This window comes from Protomyctophum bolini (assembly GCF_963924005.1).
Source record: "Protomyctophum bolini genome assembly, chromosome: 4".
Lineage (NCBI taxonomy): Eukaryota > Metazoa > Chordata > Actinopteri > Myctophiformes > Myctophidae > Protomyctophum > Protomyctophum bolini.
This window is the reverse complement of record NC_137865.1, coordinates 18,638,715-18,657,429: the sequence shown is the minus strand read 5'-3', so window position 1 is coordinate 18,657,429 and position 18,715 is coordinate 18,638,715. Positions and strand designations below refer to the sequence as shown.

At 44.0% G+C, this 18,715-nt stretch overlaps 1 protein-coding gene across 3 annotated transcripts in view; it reads left to right on the top strand.

Annotated features, from left to right (window-relative positions):
• cntn1a (contactin 1a) overlaps positions 1-18,715 on the top strand; it is a 108,703-nt gene that overhangs the window by 57,367 nt on the left and 32,621 nt on the right. For all 3 annotated transcript variants that reach the window (XM_080761496.1, XM_080761497.1, XM_080761498.1), the window contains 5 exons: positions 11,008-11,134; positions 13,136-13,311; positions 13,806-13,901; positions 15,292-15,498; positions 17,789-17,894. In XM_080761496.1, the coding sequence (XP_080617622.1) occupies positions 11,008-11,134; positions 13,136-13,311; positions 13,806-13,901; positions 15,292-15,498; positions 17,789-17,894 (712 nt within the window). The remainder of the gene's footprint in view (positions 1-11,007; positions 11,135-13,135; positions 13,312-13,805; positions 13,902-15,291; positions 15,499-17,788; positions 17,895-18,715) is intronic.

Here is an 18,715-nt window from a genome sequence, read left to right as displayed (position 1 = left end):
TGGGAAGTCTCGCGATACTTGGTACGTTCAGAAAGGTACTTTGTGCTCTTTAGATACCATATACCTCTATAAAAATTACACAGTGTACACATCAGCAAAGCAACACAGCAGACAATAATGTGTTACAGTATATGTCTTCTGTTATTTTCCAGAAGTGATTACTTTACAAAAGGTCTCAGTCATTCATAAATAATGTTCAGCTCAGCTGGTCACTGAGCTCTCATTGACTCCAGTGCATTCTGCCAAACTTCCGGGTAGTTTGGCTCCCATGAAAGTGTCCATGAAAGTGTCATGGCACAGCCCAGTCACATGATCACTTCTCTTCCTTCTCAAAGCTTCCTTGCCGTAAACCTAGCCGTAAGCCAGGAAGTGAATGGCTGCGTGGGCAGCAAAACAGCTTTTTGTCGCATTCCTAAGCCAATCATTTTATGAGCGGCAGAGTCTCCGGTGAGTCGGGTCTAAAAACGCCTTCTAAATCCTGACCTAAGTTTTCTGAAAACATCAGATTAAAAAATAAATTTTAAAAAGCTATACATATACAATACATTATAGTAACAGCTAAGGTGTTCCCGGATTGAAAGGTATAAGTTAACACCTGAAAGTTATAACAACGAATAGGTGTTCCAGGTTTCAAATCTCTCCTTTTTATTTACTTATTTATTATGCCCTGTAGTAGTCACATTAATTGTATTATGCAGATTAGTCATATATCATGCACTTTATGCCTCTCCTCTCTCCATCTTTATAACTGCAATGCCTTCACAACTAAGAATTTCACCCACCTTACTGGATTGATTCTGATTCTCATCAAACATGTCAGTCTACACTTTCCAAAAGGAAGCACCGTCTGACCAGAAGCAGGGATAAAATACATTATCCCCACCGGCTATAAATATATATAAGATGCACCGCTACGCATTTAAATCCCAATTACGTTTGTTGCACGTTGGGAAACTTCAGCGGGGACACACTCTACAAAGAGGGGTGCACTGATGCCTGTCTTCACTCCAGTGAGATGACCCCTAATTATTCTTCGACAGGCTCACAGCCAGGGAAATGTTTATGTGGAGTATTTTGTCATCGTAGCGTACACCACCTGCATGAGAATGACATTCTGTCTGGAGGACTGTTCTCCAAGAGAGGAATATATAAAGAGGCAGTCCATTTGGAGAATACAAGGGAAAGCTTGTTTTTACTGCTTATGCTTATCCTGGGTAGCATATTGTGTATTTATGTATGGTAATATTCTCAACCTTTTTTAATTTCATGGACTGATTATGCATTAGGCCATTGCATTGCATGCTTTTTTTTATTAGTATTTTTTATCTGTCTCCAATCTTTACTGTAAAATAAACTGTTTATTTAACTCTTGAGTTAGTGTGAACAGATGCAACCAAACTGACCTGAATTGGGTCCTTTTGGTCCTCTTGGAGTTCAGACTTTCAGTCCTTTATCTGGGGGCCCCATGGAACCGCCGCAAGAACCCAGACACCAGACTCCATGTTGAGAACCAGTGGAACCAGTGTCTGGCATTTTTAGAAGAAGCAAATCTCTCTCTCTCTCTCTCTCTCTTTCTCCCTACCCCTCCCACACACACACACACACACACACACACACACACACACACACACACACACACACGCCCCCACTACCCGAGGAATCCTGTGACATTCAGGCACAGACAGGATTAATTACTTAATTAAGTAAGTAATGTTTCAGATGTTACCCGATTTGATGGGTAACATCTGTGGCTTGCACACTTATATTTTAAATTAGTATGGAGAAATCAAACATGCAGCATCCAGTGGATATGGGGGAGTGGCTTTGACCAAGAGAGATAATACAAATGTCAGAATTTCTTACAAAAATCTCTGTCAGTCTAGTCTTGTCCAAGGCTAGTACGTTTGCATAATGAGTCACACAAAAGCATGGCAGGGCTGCAGGCTACAAGTGTGTGTGTTGCTGCGTTTATTTAATTTGTGAGCAGATGCTACTGTGGCTTAAAGGAGAATTTCATGCTAGAAGGCTTTCTTACCTTTCGTTGTAGTTGTTAGGTCCACACCAAAGTGGTCCAGGTGTTATTTTGTGCAAAATGCATCATTGGCTATTTCCCCTACCCCACCATAAGCCCTCAATGTGGTGTTGGGTTTTAGTTCTAATTCGCTTATTTCCATCACTCGAAAAAAAAAATCAAGCTTTACTCCATAGTAACGCCGTTGCTGTGTTCCAGCCGTAAAGGGTGAAGTCTCATGAGTCTCATCTATCGTGAGACTTTGCTAGCTCCATGCAAGTGGCTGGAGCTCGCGAAGTCTCGCGATAGCCGAGACTTCACGCTTTACGGCTGGAACACAGCAACGGCGTTACTATGGAATAAAGTGTGACGCTACACATACTGTTGACACTAACAACTACACTGAAAGGTAAGAAAGCCTTCTAGCATGAAACTATCCTTTAATGTGCAAGGGTGCAAAGAGAAGAAATACAATAGCCTATATGCACCGACCACATCAGAATCAGAAGACTTTATTGCCATGACATGTAAACATGTTAGGAATTTGGTTTGGTGGGACAGCAGGGTGCAGTTACAACAACATTAAGTGCAAAACAGGACAAGACAGTGCAAAGAATAGTGAATAAAATAAAGTGCAGAGAGTTCAAGTGATCCGTTCAGAGCACAAGTCAGTCCATTCCACTGGGTGGAGGGAGGATAAAGGGGGGTCAGGGGGGGACACCTGCAGCGTTGAGGAGCCGGATAGCCGAGGAGAAAAATCTGAATGACGGGCCTTTCTAGTCTTTAGGGAACGCAATCTCCTGCCTGAGGGAAGCGGGGCAAAAAGACTGTGGCCTGGGTGTGCAGGGTCAGCCATGATCATGGCCCTCGAAGCTTTACTCCTAAACAGTGCCTCAAGGGGGGGGGGGCAAAGGGCAGCCAATCACCCTCTCTGCTGATCGCATGACCCGCTGTATCATGATGCACATGATGTGGTCGACCTCATACAGTAGCTGGGAGCACAATGCAGACTTTCCCTTCTTTAGCCAAGTGCTTAGCATTTAGCCCGTAGCAATGTCATTCCCCATAATACTGTAAGACTGATGCGATTTCATCAGCCGTTCAGTATTAACAGACATTGTTCGTCTTTGTCCTATAGGGCTCACGGGGTTAAATCCAGTCATTCAGATTAAAGTGCAGTGGTGCTTTGAGAATTGGCCTATCCTATTTCAATGGGTCTGCTCTATTACAGCCGTCATGTTGGAGCATATAACATGAGCTGACAGTGTTTGTGATGGAGTCAGAGTTAGCACCGCGTCAGGCTTGCATCATCATTGCCAAATGTCATTCCTGTGGCTGTTGTGCAACCTCTTCACTTCTTTTAGAGACCTTTTCAAAATTCGTGGTGCAGCAGCAGAATAGGAGTTTAGGAGCACAGCAATGACACTGTTTTGGAACTTTGTTTCCTTGGTAGCAAGTCTGTGGAGCAGCCATGATGTAGCTCTGGGACTTTGGGGGTAATCATCGCCACATGGTGCCTGACGCTGCCTCCAGTATGGATATGTTCGTTGTCCCACTTGGAGAGAGACACAGAACAATTTGCTAAACAGATTTGCAGGCGGGGATGCCCAAATACGCAGCAAAGTCTAGAGGACGTTCGTTGGAGTTAAAATATTGGCATTGAAATGTTGCTATTTAACCACTTTAACACCCCTATTATACACTATATTGACTGGGGATCTCCTATTGTCGTCTACTGTTCGCCTGTCATCACATGCCCACAATAGGGACGGTAGGGTTCAAATTGTTCTTGAGCATGTGCATGAAATACCGTACAATCAAAGCACGTTACTGTATAAAATAATCAATGAACTAACAGAAAGCAATAGCCTGCAGGAAATGGAGAGCTGTTTGATGATTGTACGCTATCGCAAAACAAGCAATAGCCACACGGCTATAATTACACCTACATACAGTAATATACCTTGATGAATAATTGATGTTTCATCATAGGCAGGGGAAGACAGACTGCTCCTAAAATAGCAGACTATGATATTTCATATTCAAATGAGTGGCCGAAGCTTTTTGTTGAATAGGATGTGTGATAATGAAGTCTGTCTCTGCATGGAAACCTCCAGCAGGGCCTCTGATTAGGCGTGTGTGTGTGTGTGTGTGTGTGTGTGTGTGTGTGTGTGTGTGTGTGTGGGTGTGTGTGTGTGTGTGTGTGTGCGTGCGTGCGTGTGTGTGTGTGTGTGTGTGCGTGTGTGCGTGCGTGCGAGGGAGAGTAAGTGGGAGAGAGAGTGGCGTGCGTGCGTGTGAGGGAGAGAGAGTGGCATGCGTGCGTGCGAGGGAGAGAGAGTATGTGGGCGCCATGCGTGCGTGCGTACAGTACTCCAGTATGGTGAGTTAGCCTACTGACATTGATGTCATAACTAGGCGTACCTTGCTACTCTCTGGTTCTGCATCAGGCAGGGTGCAGATTGTGGGTGTATACGTCTGTATTGCGTACTTTATTATTATTATTACTGACAGACAGGGGAGGCATACTTTGGTCCGACGGAGCATTGGTCCGACTCAGGGTTAGGTTTAGGTGTGCCCCGTGCTCGCGGTTATGGTTAGGGTGAGGGTTTGGGGTTAGGTTTTAGGTGTGCTGCCCCGTGCTCGCGGTTATGGTTAGGGTGAGGGTTTGGGGTTAGGTTTAGGTGTGCTGCCCCGTGCTCGCGGTTATGGTTAGGGTGAGGGTTTGGGGTTAGGTTTAGGTGTGCTGCCCCGTGCTCGCGGTTATGGTTAGGGTGAGGGTTTGGGGTTAGGTTTAGGTGTGCTGCCCCGTGTTCGCGGTTATGGTTAGGGTGAGGGTTTGGGGTTAGGTTTAGGTGTGCTGCCCCGTGCTCGCGGTTATGGTTAGGGTGAGGGTTTGGGGTTAGGTTTAGGTGTGCTGCCCCGTGCTCGCGGTTATGGTTAGGGTGAGGGTTTGGGGTTAGGTTTAGGTGTGCTGCCCCGTGCTCGCGGTTATGGTTAGGGTGAGGGTTTGGGGTTAGGTTTAGGTGTGCTGCCCCGTGCTCGCGGTTATGGTTAGGGTGAGGGTTTGGGGTTAGGTTTAGGTGTGCTGCCCCGTGCTCGCGGTTATGGTTAGGGTGAGGGTTTGGGGTTAGGTTTAGGTGTGCTGCCCCGTGCTCGTGGTTATGGTTAGGGTGAGGGTTTGGGGTTAGGTTTAGGTGTGCTGCCCGTGCTCGCGGTTATGGTTAGGGTGAGGGTTTGGGGTAGGTAGTCGATGGGACCAATGGATCTATGGGACCTATGCCCCGTCGGACAAAAGGCATGCACTCGACAGACAGTGTCTTCTTGGTCGTCACCAGGCAGGATGATTGTATATAGGGTGTATACGTCTGACCTTTATCAATAATTGATTGATTGTGTCTTTATTATGATGTTACTCTTTGTATTATTTTACCCTTTGGTTGGTTATAAAGATTTATATCAATAAACACAAGACGTGTGTATCAGCATACTGTAGGTTTGTTCATTCCGCCATCTTGGATCTCATCCTATAGCATGAACTCCCATCCCCAAGTCTTGCGGGACTATATCACAGTGTGGAGTACAGTGGAGTGTAAAGGCTCATTCATAGTCTTGATTTTCGGTGGTGAGGTGACCACCGAAATACAACATGACGTCACGAGCCGCGGTGAAGAGCAAACCACCGCCACCGCCCCAGCCGTTCTCTCTTTTTTAACAGAGAGAACGCTCAACGTTATTTCAGCTCCAGTGGTCACCTCACCACCGAAAATCCAGAATATGAATGAGCCTTTTAAGAGTTATGCGTGGATTGAGTTGAGGGATTTGATGTTTGAGAAGCGAAGGCAGTGTGTGGGGGCGACACAGCAGAGAGATGGAAGGAAGGAAGCGAAGTGGAAACAACAGGATTCTCTGTATGTGTACAGAAAGTGTACAGGGTGAGCTTGACAGCGGGAAGAGATGAGTGTATGTAGGGAAAGGAAATGAAACCAGGAGTTTGGGTGGTTTTTCATTAAAGATGTCACTGAGGAAGAAACCATAGTAGAACATCCTTCTGGAATACTGAAGTTTTTCTCTTTTCTCTTCTCTGTTTTTCTGGTGGTAAAACTTTTATAGCATCGCTGTCAGATGGTCGCCATGAATGTACAAAAGTTTAACGGTTACTTTTCAGGAACCTGTGTATTTAGTCACATGCTTCTTTTCTTTTACTTTTCATAGTTTAAACAGACTCACAGTCATACAGACTTAACCACATTCAACCTGTTGTCCTGGCCTAGACACATTGTGAGCTTATCGACGGTATAAAACAAGAAATTAATTTATGGAAGAAAAAAAACACCACAAAAATTAGTACTTGAATAAAGCTACTCACTTACCGTAAAGAGTCACTGGATTAGTTACTGTCCACCCCCAATGGATGCTGAGGGGGAGACACGCAACGCCTTGTCACAACCTTGTAGTTATTTTAGGCAAGTGACAGTCAGACACCCTCACATGAGGGAGAACAGAGACAGTCTGCATGCTCATGGAGGCAGAAGCTGAGCAGGAGAACAAGAGAGCAGATGAAGGGGAGGAGGACGAGAGGAGGATTTAACAGTAGAGGATGAAGAGGAGAGAAAAACATCATCCCACTACGATCGGGATGAGACGGGGGGGGGGGGGGGGAGAGAGAGAGAGAGAGAGACGGAATTTGAGGGAACGTGATATGAAGCAGGAAAAGGCAGAGAGATTGACAGGGAAAGGGAGGTGATGGCAGAGAGAAATACATTTCAGAGGGTAGAATAACTGCTGGCGAGATAGACAGATAGTGAGAGTGTGAGTGTGAGAGAGAGAGAGAGAGAGAGAGAGAGAGAGAGATAGAGAGGGGGGGTGTCTGTATCTCCAGGCAGTAGCTCTATCTTCTGTGGCCCGTTTTAAAACTCACTTTTGCCATCTGTCACATCTCTCATTAGAAGACCCACACAGGCTCCATTTTCACCCCCCCAAGGGTCCATTTTAACTCGGAGTGTAAAAACTGACCCAAATGGACCTTTATGAGTCAATTTTTTGCACTCAAGATTCAAATGAACACTGAGGATTTTACTGTGCAGAAGCACTGTGCCATTAACACATCCTAACTCGCTCCCTCTGCTCCATGTGTCACATTCATATTTCACTTAACGTTCGACATTGCTGTTGACGCCCTCGTCCTACCTAGAGGGTCCTTGTTTCTGACTCATTCACCAAACCTCCATTCACAAACACTGCGTGACCATGAGAGTTGAATACAACACCGACTCCTCCACTCCATCACCTACAAAGGAACCTCCCCAAGTAGCACATTGAGGGTGTTTTGATGTTGTGGAGAATTTACACTAAATATTTTAGTTGAAGAAGGACGCTTGAAGAGTGTAATGGAATGCATTCGTATTGCGCTTTTAGTTTAACTTTATCCACTTCAGCTCTCACCAAATCTCCTCGTCAATATTTTATATCTGTGTTCTCTCCCACTTGCAGTGATGGAAAATACACTAAGGACATTTACTCAATTACTGTTACTTACTGAGGTACTTTAGTTACTTCAGTGTTCTTTATACTTTATAGTACTTCTACCAAACTACTGTTCTGTTCTGTACATTTCAGAGGTAATTATTGTTCTTTTTAATTCACAACTATTATTATTTGACAACTTTAGTTGCTATAGTTACTTTGTTGACTTAGATTATTAATACAAAACACCCATCCATATATGATTAATATTATTATATAAGTTAAGTTGCATATACAGTAAATAAATAAAAATCATCCGGTATCTTTAATGCATGACTAATTACATTCCAATAATAATAATGATTCTGTACGAATACATTTCTATCACTGACAGAACCTATATATGCCTCTACTGCTCTCTCTCTCTCTCTCTCTCTCTCTCTCTCTCTCTCTCTCTCTCTCTCTCTCTCTCTCTCTCTCTCTCTCTCTCTCTCTCCCTCCCTCTCCCTCTCCCTCTCCCTCTCCCTCTCCTCTCTCTCTCTCTCTCTCTCTCTCTCTCTCTCTCTCTCTCTCTCTCTGTGTTTTGTTTCTCACTTAACATGCCGTCCTCATGTGAGGTCCTCAATGGCCCATTTCATGGATGAGGTGCATGTTTAATTTCCTCCCAGGCAGCAGTAATGCATGAGGCCCTGCTGGGATTCACATCAGTGCCGAGTGTTGTTCACACGTGGTTGACTTGACCAGAGCGTGAGAGAGATTTCTTTCAATGTATATGTCCCCGTCGATTTTATTCATTTCAATAATTACGAGGATGCCCTCGTTAAGGCTGTTGATGTGGGCAGTGGGGGTCAAAGTTGGGTCTGGGGACCCCCAAAGTTGTTATTTATTAACATTTTATGTCAAAAAAGAGCACAGAGGTTTGGTTGAACAGACTCCAAATACAGGTTTTGGACAGAAATCATTTTCCCTTGGTTAGTGTGTCACTGAGATGGCTCAATGCCATCTCAGTGGAAGCAGTTGCATTAGTGTCAAGCGCTCGCATGGTTAACTGCTGAAGGTTGGCTTCCGTCTCAGGACATCTTCATTACCACCAGGGTCAATGCGTTTCAGATAAGAGAGTGTCTTTTTGTTATAGCAATATATCGCTCTTTCAATGGGAGTGAATAAGAGTACGTATATCTGATCTCAGCTGGCAGGATATTGGAAGAATAGACTACTTTGTTCCTGGGTTTTCAAGGTGACATGTCAGCCTTTTGGTGAATGCATGCCTAACTGGGATGAATGTCTTAAGAGCACAATAATGCTGCTTTGAAGAGCAAGATCTTTGCAGTCAAGGTTGCGGGTGTGAATACATACTCATAACTGGTAAATTAGCGTCATTGCTCCAATCTTTGCTCTATTCCAAATATGCATTACATTCTCACACATTCACACACTGATGGCAGAGATATCCATGTAAGGCACTGAGTCTGCTCATCAGGAGCAGTAACAAGGGTTCTGTGTCTTGCTCAAGGACACTTCCAAGGTTCCCAGGCGGGGGTGTATAGTGTGCCTGGTTAGTACTACAGTAATACAGTACTGTCATGCACACAATCATGCAAAGTACTTTCATGCCTGCACATACTCTCTATCTCTCTCTCTCTCTCTCTCACTCACTCACTCACTCACTCACTCACTCACTCACTCACACACACGCATACACACACACACACACACACACACACACACACACACGCACACGCACACACACGCACGCACGCACTTGATCTGGGAGAATAATCAGAGCTCAGGAACATTTCACCTCATTGATTATTCATGACCTAGCATTGTGTGTACATTGGGTGTACATTGTGTGTTCATTATCTGTATGTCTTATTCATGACACAGCTCATGATCTGTCTGTTGTTCTAATGCCTAATTGGGGCTTATTGAATGTGTTGTTTGTGTGTGTCAAGTTCGTTGCTGTCGGGCAGAAACCTCTTATCTCCATATGTTTGATCATACGTACATACTACAGTCAGTGTCACATGAAAACATCAAAGGTAGCAGATGTAGGGGCACCAGCTGGCCTAGTGGTCTAGGCGCATCATGCTCAGGCTCTGGTCTGACAGCGTGTTGCGTGTTCGAGTCCCGTTCATGACAACCTTTGCTGCATGTCTCTCCCCGCCTCTCTCTCACTCTTTCCTATGTCAGTCTTCACTTGTATCCATCATTAAAGGCAGAAAAGTCAAAAACGAATATTAAAAAATCAATGTAGGAGATGTATGGCCCGTGCGGCTAGTGTAGCGGTCCAGGCACCTAGGCTGCTAATGCTTTGCTGCGTGTCATTCCCCATCTCTCTCCCCCCATTTCTTGTCAGTCTTGTCAGTCTTGACAGGTGATGGGTTTCGGATTACACAGAGCAAAGGTATCACCCCCAATTTAGCATCATTTGCATTAATAGCTTCTGACGATGGCGGATCCAATCGCATGAAAAATGAGCATACAGTGCAATACGTGCAGAACTTAATGTGGTTGTACTCATTTATTTATGAGTGAGCATAGTGTTGTTATGACTAGCATGATGCTGAAGGTGTGGAATAAAGCAGGGGCTTATTAGTGTTATTATGACTAGCATGATGCAGGTGTGGAATAAAGCAGGGCCTTATTAGTGTTATTGTGTGTGTGTGTGTGTGTGTGTGTGTGTGTGTGTGTGTGTGTGTGTGTGTGTGTGTGTGTGTGTGTGGGGGGGGGGGGGGGGCTTGTTTGTATGTGTGATTGTGTGCATGTATGTGTGAAATCCAAAGATACTGTACAAGATAACGTACCCTACAGGTGCATGGTCTAGCCAGAGTCTAGCCAGCATCATTCCATGTCTACCCTTACGCCTGGTTTATACGTAGTTTTTTATAGCGTTGCAAGCTTGTACTCTAGCTTGTAGATCAGCTATTTTATGAATCAGGCCCAACAGTTCAGCTGAAATCAGTGTTTTTGAACAAATCAACCCAGAATTGCAGACAGAGGCTGCCATCTCATGTCTTTATTGATTGATAGTGTTAAATGACGGGACACAAAGCATGCTGGACCTTGTAGTCTATCTCATACATAGCCCTACTGCCACAGATAGATTGATTGAATACTTTATTAACAAGATTGTTAACAGTATAGCACAGTCAAAGATCATACAAAAACGAATTCCCAGGGTCTTTTTCAACCTCATGCCATCAGGACAAAGAAACTTGCCATGGAAAAAGTTCAGTTTCAGTAGGAGTTTTGTCCCCTCAGCCATCGCGGCATTAAACATACTGCCCCGCCGATAGGATGGTTCTGTATACAGTGGGGACCTCATGTTTTTGTATTGTCTTGGTGTAATGTTTTCTGTCCTATGTGTTGTTTTTGTTGTTTTTTGTGGGTGTTGAACAGACCTGTGAAGATGAATATCCTTCGGGACAATGAAGAGTATTATTATTATTGCACTTTGTCTCCTGTCTAGTCTCACCCTGATTGTTGGCCGGTCGTTTACCCGCGACCGCGTTTGTTCTTGTTGTCGGCAGATGACGCCCCAGGTTACGGGCCGGTGTTCGACGAGCAGCCGGTGGACACCATCTACCCCGAGGAGTCGCCCGAGGCCAAGATCACCATGAACTGCCGAGCCAGAGCCAACCCACCTGCCACATACAAGTAACATATGTTTCCCATACCCTCAGTGTCTCTGTGCTACTGTATACAGTACTGGATGTCTCTCACCATCCCTCTGTCTGGAGTCTAACAGACCAGACCATTGTGTGTTGTGCATGTGTACGGCAAGGCCGAGAAGCGATAACCCTTAAACTGACTGCTGTTAAGTCTGCATCCTTTGCTAATTACATTCCCACCCGGTCTGACACCTACTTAGTCCCCTCCAGTGTGTGTGTGTGTGTGTGTGTGTGTGTGTGTGTGTGTGTGTGCGTGTGCGTGTGCACGTGCATGCACGTGCGCGCGCATGTGCGTGCGCATTCTAGTGTCTTTGTATGGTTGTTATGGTCCCTACAATGCATGATCAGAGAGATCATACATTCTTAATAGTTTTAATAGTTTGCTATATTGTTTTTGTCATTGTCAACAACTCATATTACTCACCCACAGCAGGTGTTTGTTAGTTTCCCCAACACGCTAACAAGAGCTTAAAACACCAAAATATGACACGCCAACAAAGACTGGCGGTAAACGATGATGTTGGCACGGCCCGCGACAGTCAGCACATCAACATATCGCCACTGTGCCTCCATCTCATTTCACTCAGCGCTGCTGAAAATTAAAAATAATTTCTCGACGATCTATTTCAATTTAAATGTAAATGTATGTAAATGCTGCCTCTCCACCACATCATCCAAATCGGTTTGACTGTCACAGAGCCCATGATTTGGGTGTCAGGGGAGAGGGAATTAGCTTGGACGGTCGCTGGTGTTGTCTACATATACATTCATCTACCATGCTGTCAGCTATACGCCTGTATACTCAAGCACTGTTTTCAGACGTATTATACTCAAATCTGCTGCAGTTGAGATCAACAATATTAGCCCAGTGTCCGTATCGTGCATGGGGAAAACATTTGCGAAGCCTTGTGAGCTTGTAGGTCGGCAGTTATTTTCAGCAAAGATATACAGTGTGTATATATATATATATATATATATACACTATGGTATATACTTTTGGAGTGAGCAGGCCGCTTCTTATCACCTGACCGGGGGGATTTTCCCCGGTAGGACATGGACAGCACATGGAAGGACCGCGTTATTCCAACCAGTTCCTTTCGCCTCCATCAGGTGACTGGACTGATTACTTCATGTTTTTACCCTAGGGGACATAGGGAGAACCACACAGAAAAAGGCTCTTTTGCCAACCCCACCTGATGATTTTCATCATAGCAACCCAATGTTGGTTATGTCGGGGTGCACACGCAGATCCGACACTACAAAGGTCTGACATGCGGAAATCACCGTCGCTCTAGACAATGCATTGGTCCGACATGCGTTGCGCCGTGCTTGCACTTAAGGTTAGGTTAGGGGTTTGGGTTAGGTTGTTGGTCTAATGACTGTCGGACCAATAGTATGTCGGAAATATATGTGAAACTTTTCAAAAGTTTTCCCCTGTTTTTCATAAATTGTGAAGATATCTACTGTATGTGATACTGTCATATCACAAGTCAATAAGTATTAAATAGGGCATTCATTTATGAAAAAACTCAACAAAAAACAAACTAATACAGTATATATAAGGTATTGGAGATACTGTACGTGGTTTCTGCCCAAGAGCTACTGTATACCAGATGGGTGGAGTTTTCAGCACAGGAAGGGCTATAATGAATGTGCTTGCTTTTACTAACAATGAACCCTGCAGAAATCATATTTGTCCTCCTCATGTGAACTCCTTAATGTGAGTTTTACCCCACCCATCTGGAGCTGCGGGTGGGTGCTTTATTGCCATAATCAGTTATACTGTATTTTGCACAGACTTATGGAAGTTATTATTTTCTGTATTTCTCTGTGTGCTGGATTGGTGCCACGCACTATAAACAAATCAGATCTACAAGCTCACAACGTGCCTTAGCATGTGGCAGTGTGAGCTTGTAGATCTGTTATTTTCTTAACCAAGCGTAAATCAGCCGTAATCCCTAACTCTACGCCTCTTGTTTGTGCTCAGGTGGAGGCTTGACGACTCGGACATCGACATGTCCGCAGACGACCACTACAGCTTGATGGGAGGCAACCTGGTCATCGTTAACCCCGTGAAGAGCAAAGACGTGGGGAAGTACACCTGCGTGGCCGAGAACATCTACGGCACCACCATCAGCCGGGACGCCTCTGTCCTGTTCGGATGTGAGTGTCCCGAGTGTGACCCCTATAATCCGTAAAGTACCGTGCCCTTCAAACAATGTGCTGCCCCACAGTTGGCACTTTCATGCATATTAGGAGAACTGTGATTGCACGGGCAGCCGGGACGAAAGTTTAATCATAACTGGCGTGGCAAAGTAGAAATTTGAACGGTCCAACTCTATTAAGCCATTTTAGCTAATGTAGCGTGCACGCACGCACACACACACGCGTGCGCGTGGCGCCGGTCCGCCTCTTTCACATTCACAATCACACAGTCCGTAGCACTAGCTGGCTAGACACTCCAGTTGTTTCTGAATTCTGAACGCTTGAAATGAAGGACCCCTGGGGGTCTTCCAGATCTCACGTTGTGGGAACCTGTGATTGAATACATGAACTTTGAAAGACAGTTACACAACTTACGTAAAGAACTTCCACATGACAGTGAGTGAACCACCCTATTTTAACTGTCAATTATTCCACATCCATTTCTCTCACAGACCTGGATTTCTTCTCATCAGAGGAGAGGGAAGCAGTTTATGTGAAAGAAGGGCAGGGGGCAGTGCTGCTTTGTGCCCCACCACCCCATTACCCAGGTATGTACTGTCCTGGACACACTAATGATGCAGTGATATGATGCTGGGCAGACCTATTGTAAACTAATTATATGCTACAATAGGTCTGCCCAGCATAACTGTTTCAGTCAATAGCATCCAATTTAACAACAAATTCTCCCATACAGGTTAGTTAATGGTTATTCTAGAGATGCTGTCTTCTTGAGGTTGAAATCCAATGAAATGATGCCCTCTACTGGCAAGGGACTGAATTGCCTTTTTTAAGTCTCAGACATAAACAATTATGTGATTATTGTATTGCTGACATGTCAGGGTAGTTGTGCTTACCGGTATCTTCTAACACAAATGTCATATTTCATCTAATTATTTCCACCTTGTTGTCCACACCCTGGGCTCTTCAGTCCAGATCAGGACAACATGTTATTGCTCATTCTTCTATCTTGCCTCTTGAAGAGGGCGGACGCTTTCTATGATGCAAGAAAGATGTATTTGGCGCTGCACTGCGGCGACATGGACTAGGCTACGCTTATGCGGGCCCTTTGTCTAAGACAAATTTCTTCCTCGGGAGACTAATAAAGTATACAATACAAAATACAATACTTGCTCAGTATCAACCCAGCCATTATCCCTGTGCTTATGGATGACAAGGATATGCCATGTTTTGAACAGCTATAATTTGTTTAGGTCAGCAATAGGCTTTGTGTATTTAAATTATTTATGTCATATCCACCTTGTGCAATGGTTGTACAAAGCTTTAAAAATGGGATGTTTGAGTGTGCACGCACACACACACGTCTGTACTTTTGTGTGTGGCCTCATTTTGCCGTAACTTGTGCATCTCTGTCTTTCCGCCCCTTTCAATCACGATCAAACACATTTCTATTAAGACCAGCACAGCACCAGAAAACGTTTTCATATTCAGGTTCATGCAAATCCATCCAAAACGCAGCCAAGTGGAAACCATGGTTACCTCCCTCTGCCACAGTTCCAGAATTAGCAAGTTAAAGTGTTTACAGATGCCCCTGCGACTGCGTCACTCCTCTCATTATGATACATTCGCTTTTATTTGAAAGGTCAGCGGCTGCTTGAAAAACAAACACCAAACAAATGCATTATTTATACAGTAGTTCACCATTCTTAGAAATTGAGATTGTGGCCAATTTGTCATTACTCTCCCAAGCTGTTGTGTTATACACCACGGCCTTGATGGGTAGGTTTCATCATGTAGGGCTACAACTATCAATTATTTTTTAAGTGATTATTCTATCGATGACCAATAATCAAATAATTGAGAAGCACGTTTTTTTTATGCATTTCCTTAATTTATGTATATATATATACTGTATACATAATATTTGAGTGTAGTTAACTGTTAACTCTTGCTTCCCTACGTACGTGTGTTCCTGTGCAGCCGAGCTGTCGTTCCGATGGATGCTGAACGAGTTCCCCATCTTCATCCCGCTGGACAAGAGGCGCTTCGTCTCTCAGAGCACGGGCAACCTGTACATCTCCAAGGTGGACATCCAGGACAGTGGCAACTACTCCTGCTTCGTCTCCAGCCAGTCCATCTCCAAGAGCGTCTTCTCCAAGTTCATCCCCCTCGTGCCCCTGGCCGAACGTCAGTGCCGCTCTTCTTCCTCTTCCCTGTTCCTCACGTCCTGTTCGGCCTCTAGCATCTCTGTTATTAAAACCCCATTCTGGGCGGGAACCCCTTTTGGTGTTTTAAGGCTTAAAATACCAAAACCACACCATTTTGTTGAAAGGTTTATAGCAATGGTTTTGAGGGTAACCATTGCTAGTATAGAGTGTTTGTTCAGTAACAGGGGGTCTCCTCTAGAAAAGCTTACTATGGTAATGTAGAACTATTTGACAAAAATATTTAATAAAAAGGACTTCCAGTACACACTACAGCACCTTTAAAGATAAGACCAATATGAGGTGCTGCTTGTGGCAGCAGTCAGGACACAGGTGTGGGTTTGGGTTCATGGAGTTGCTGTTGAAGAGGTGAGTTTAGGGGTTCTTGCAGGAAGCAGACAGGATGTGACTCTGCAGTATTACAGAGATGTATTGATTGCTTTTCGCCGCCACCCCTAAAGACCTCTCTTTGATCCTAAAGCCGATATTGTTTTGTAAGATAAGAACCTCCCCAGTGTTATTATTGGCTCTTTCATTCGATCTAGGATAGAATAGGCTAATCCTCCCATGGACAGCCTGGCACCCAAAACTCCATACTACGCCATAAATACATGACAAAATCTGGACTACTTCAATCATTGAATCACTTAAGCCATATACTGTATACTGTAGTTCCCCAGGGCTCTATACTAGGCAAGGCAAGGCAATGTTATTTATATAGCACCTTTCATACACAAGGCAATTCAAAGTGCTTTACAGAATAAAAACAAATACAGAGTGCAACAGTGCACTTTAAAATGAATACAGATTATAATAGATACAATTAAAATAGGAGCATATCAATTACAACAAATACTGTACTCCCACCTTTGATAAAAACAGAAAACACAGCTAATTTAAAGCCCAGGCAAGACCTAGCTGTTATTAGACATTGGGATAGATAGCCAATGTTAAATAAATACGTTTTTAAATTGGACTTAAAAACGGCTATTGTTGGGGATTTCCTAATGTAACCTGGAATATTATTCCATGGTGCATAATATAGTGAAATGCTGCTTCACCATGTTTTGTTCCAACTATCGGGTGAACAATTAGTAGGCCAGCCCCAGATGAGCATAAGGTTCATATGGCTTCAGCATGTCTGAGATGTAGCTGGGCCCAGAGCCACAGGCGCCTCGCTTTTTGCAGCGAGTAGTGAACTTACGGCTATTTTCAAATGGACAAAGTATATATAGGGTTGACGTGTTTTTGTAATACTATTCTTCAAATCCTCAATGTATATACCGTAGTAACTAAAGTTTTCAAATAATTGTAGTGGAGTAAAAAGTGCAATATTTGTTTCCGAGATGAAGTAAAGTAAAAGTATTGAAAATGTTATATATTCCAGTAAAGTAAAAGTACCTCAAAATTGTACTTGATAACTCTTAGTTACTTTCCACCACTGGAAATGGCAGTTCATTTTGACACTTCCACAGTCAAATGAACAGTGCCATGTTTGGTGTGTTGGACTTGGAAGGACTCGCAGCTCGCTGACGAGAATCACAAAGCATTTCGTCTCCAGAGCCGAAGGACCGCAAACTTGAAGCGCTGACCATTATGATTCTTACTGGTCTGCGTTGTCTGAGGAAGGAGAGCCAAACTGGGCAGCTGTTACAGTGTTTTCCTTGGGGCCCTTCCCAGAGAGGTCCCATCAATTATTCCATTGTTTGTGTTATTCCTGAGTTTGGCTAAGCATCACCTGTGGCAAACACATCCTGAATGGCGGTCAGGACACGAACTAGAATGTTCCATTCCATTAAAGAGGTCAGCGCTGCTTGTTACAGCAGCAGAGACCAGTCAGCAGTCATAAGTTCATAACACAATGTATGTATGAGAGACTGTCTGCATCAACTGACTAGAGCACGGCGCCCTCTGGCTGTGATGTGGTCCATTTTAACTGTGCCGTGTGCATGCGGTGCTTGTGTGTGATGAAGACATACTGTAGCTTTTACCTGATTTACATATTTTCTGTCTCCAGGCAAACAGATTGATTTTTTTTTTTTTTTTACTTGATCTTAACCACTTAGTATTAATTATAGCTGGACTTGAGTTACAACTGTACTTTGTCCACTTAATCCGTCTACACCAAATCTCTTCGACCAAAAATAGCCAATTGCGATCCATTGTGAGCTTGTAGATCTGCTATTTTTGGCCAGAACATGGGTGCGATGATGGGGGACGATGGGGTTCAGGTTGTTAATGTATTAAAGTCTTGCATTTACTTGTTGCCTCAGGTCAAGGTTCGGTTCGGAAGTACCCTGCTGACATCACAGTCAAGTTCCCTGACACCACTGCTCTCGTGGGACAGAACATCACCCTGGAATGCTTTGCACTGGGGAAGTAAGCATGAACAGAGAGAGAGCATGGGCTGGCTATCCGTGAATACGTCTAAATAATGTATGATCAAAGCAAACTGTGAGACTTCAGTCTAACCGTAAGCACTTAAATCTCAATATCCTTGACTGGGGGCTCTATACTTCCGCTCCTTTTTTTCTCTGTACACACCAAATCTCTTTGCTGAACATATTGTGGCCCCAGAATAGGGATGCTAGGGTTCATGTAGTTAAGCCCTATAACATTTGTTGTACAACCAAAGGTAAGCGATCTACAAGCTTGTGCTACTTTTGGATAACAAAAAACAAAAAAAGGTTATGTGGTCAATACTACATTATGCGAGTTTTCCAGCTTATGCAACACATTACTGTAGATTGCAGATCAGTTGTTTTTGCCAAGAAACTATGGAGTATGAATAACTGTAGACTTTCAACTCCAAATCTCCACACACCACCTCTTTGCTTTCCGCTAACATTCGATGAATGACAAATAGGGTCTGTTGCTGAATGATGAGGCTTTAATGGAGGATCAATCCCACATCTACTGTAACCTGAATTAGTACCAAAGACAGTGCTGTTCACAGTAGAAAATGAAATGGTTCTTATCGTAACATTAAACTCTTGTCTTGTGCACCTGCAGTAGTGGTTGTACTGTGCTGAAAATAAGAGAGAAAAGCAGTGATCACACTGGTTACAAACAGACAGTCAAACAGTCAGTGTTCACGATACTCCCATTGAACGATGGTGCTGCGTGCTGAAAACAGCAGATTTCCAAGCTCACAACACGTCAAATCTGGTGTTCCCAGCACGCGACTCCGCCGCTACAAT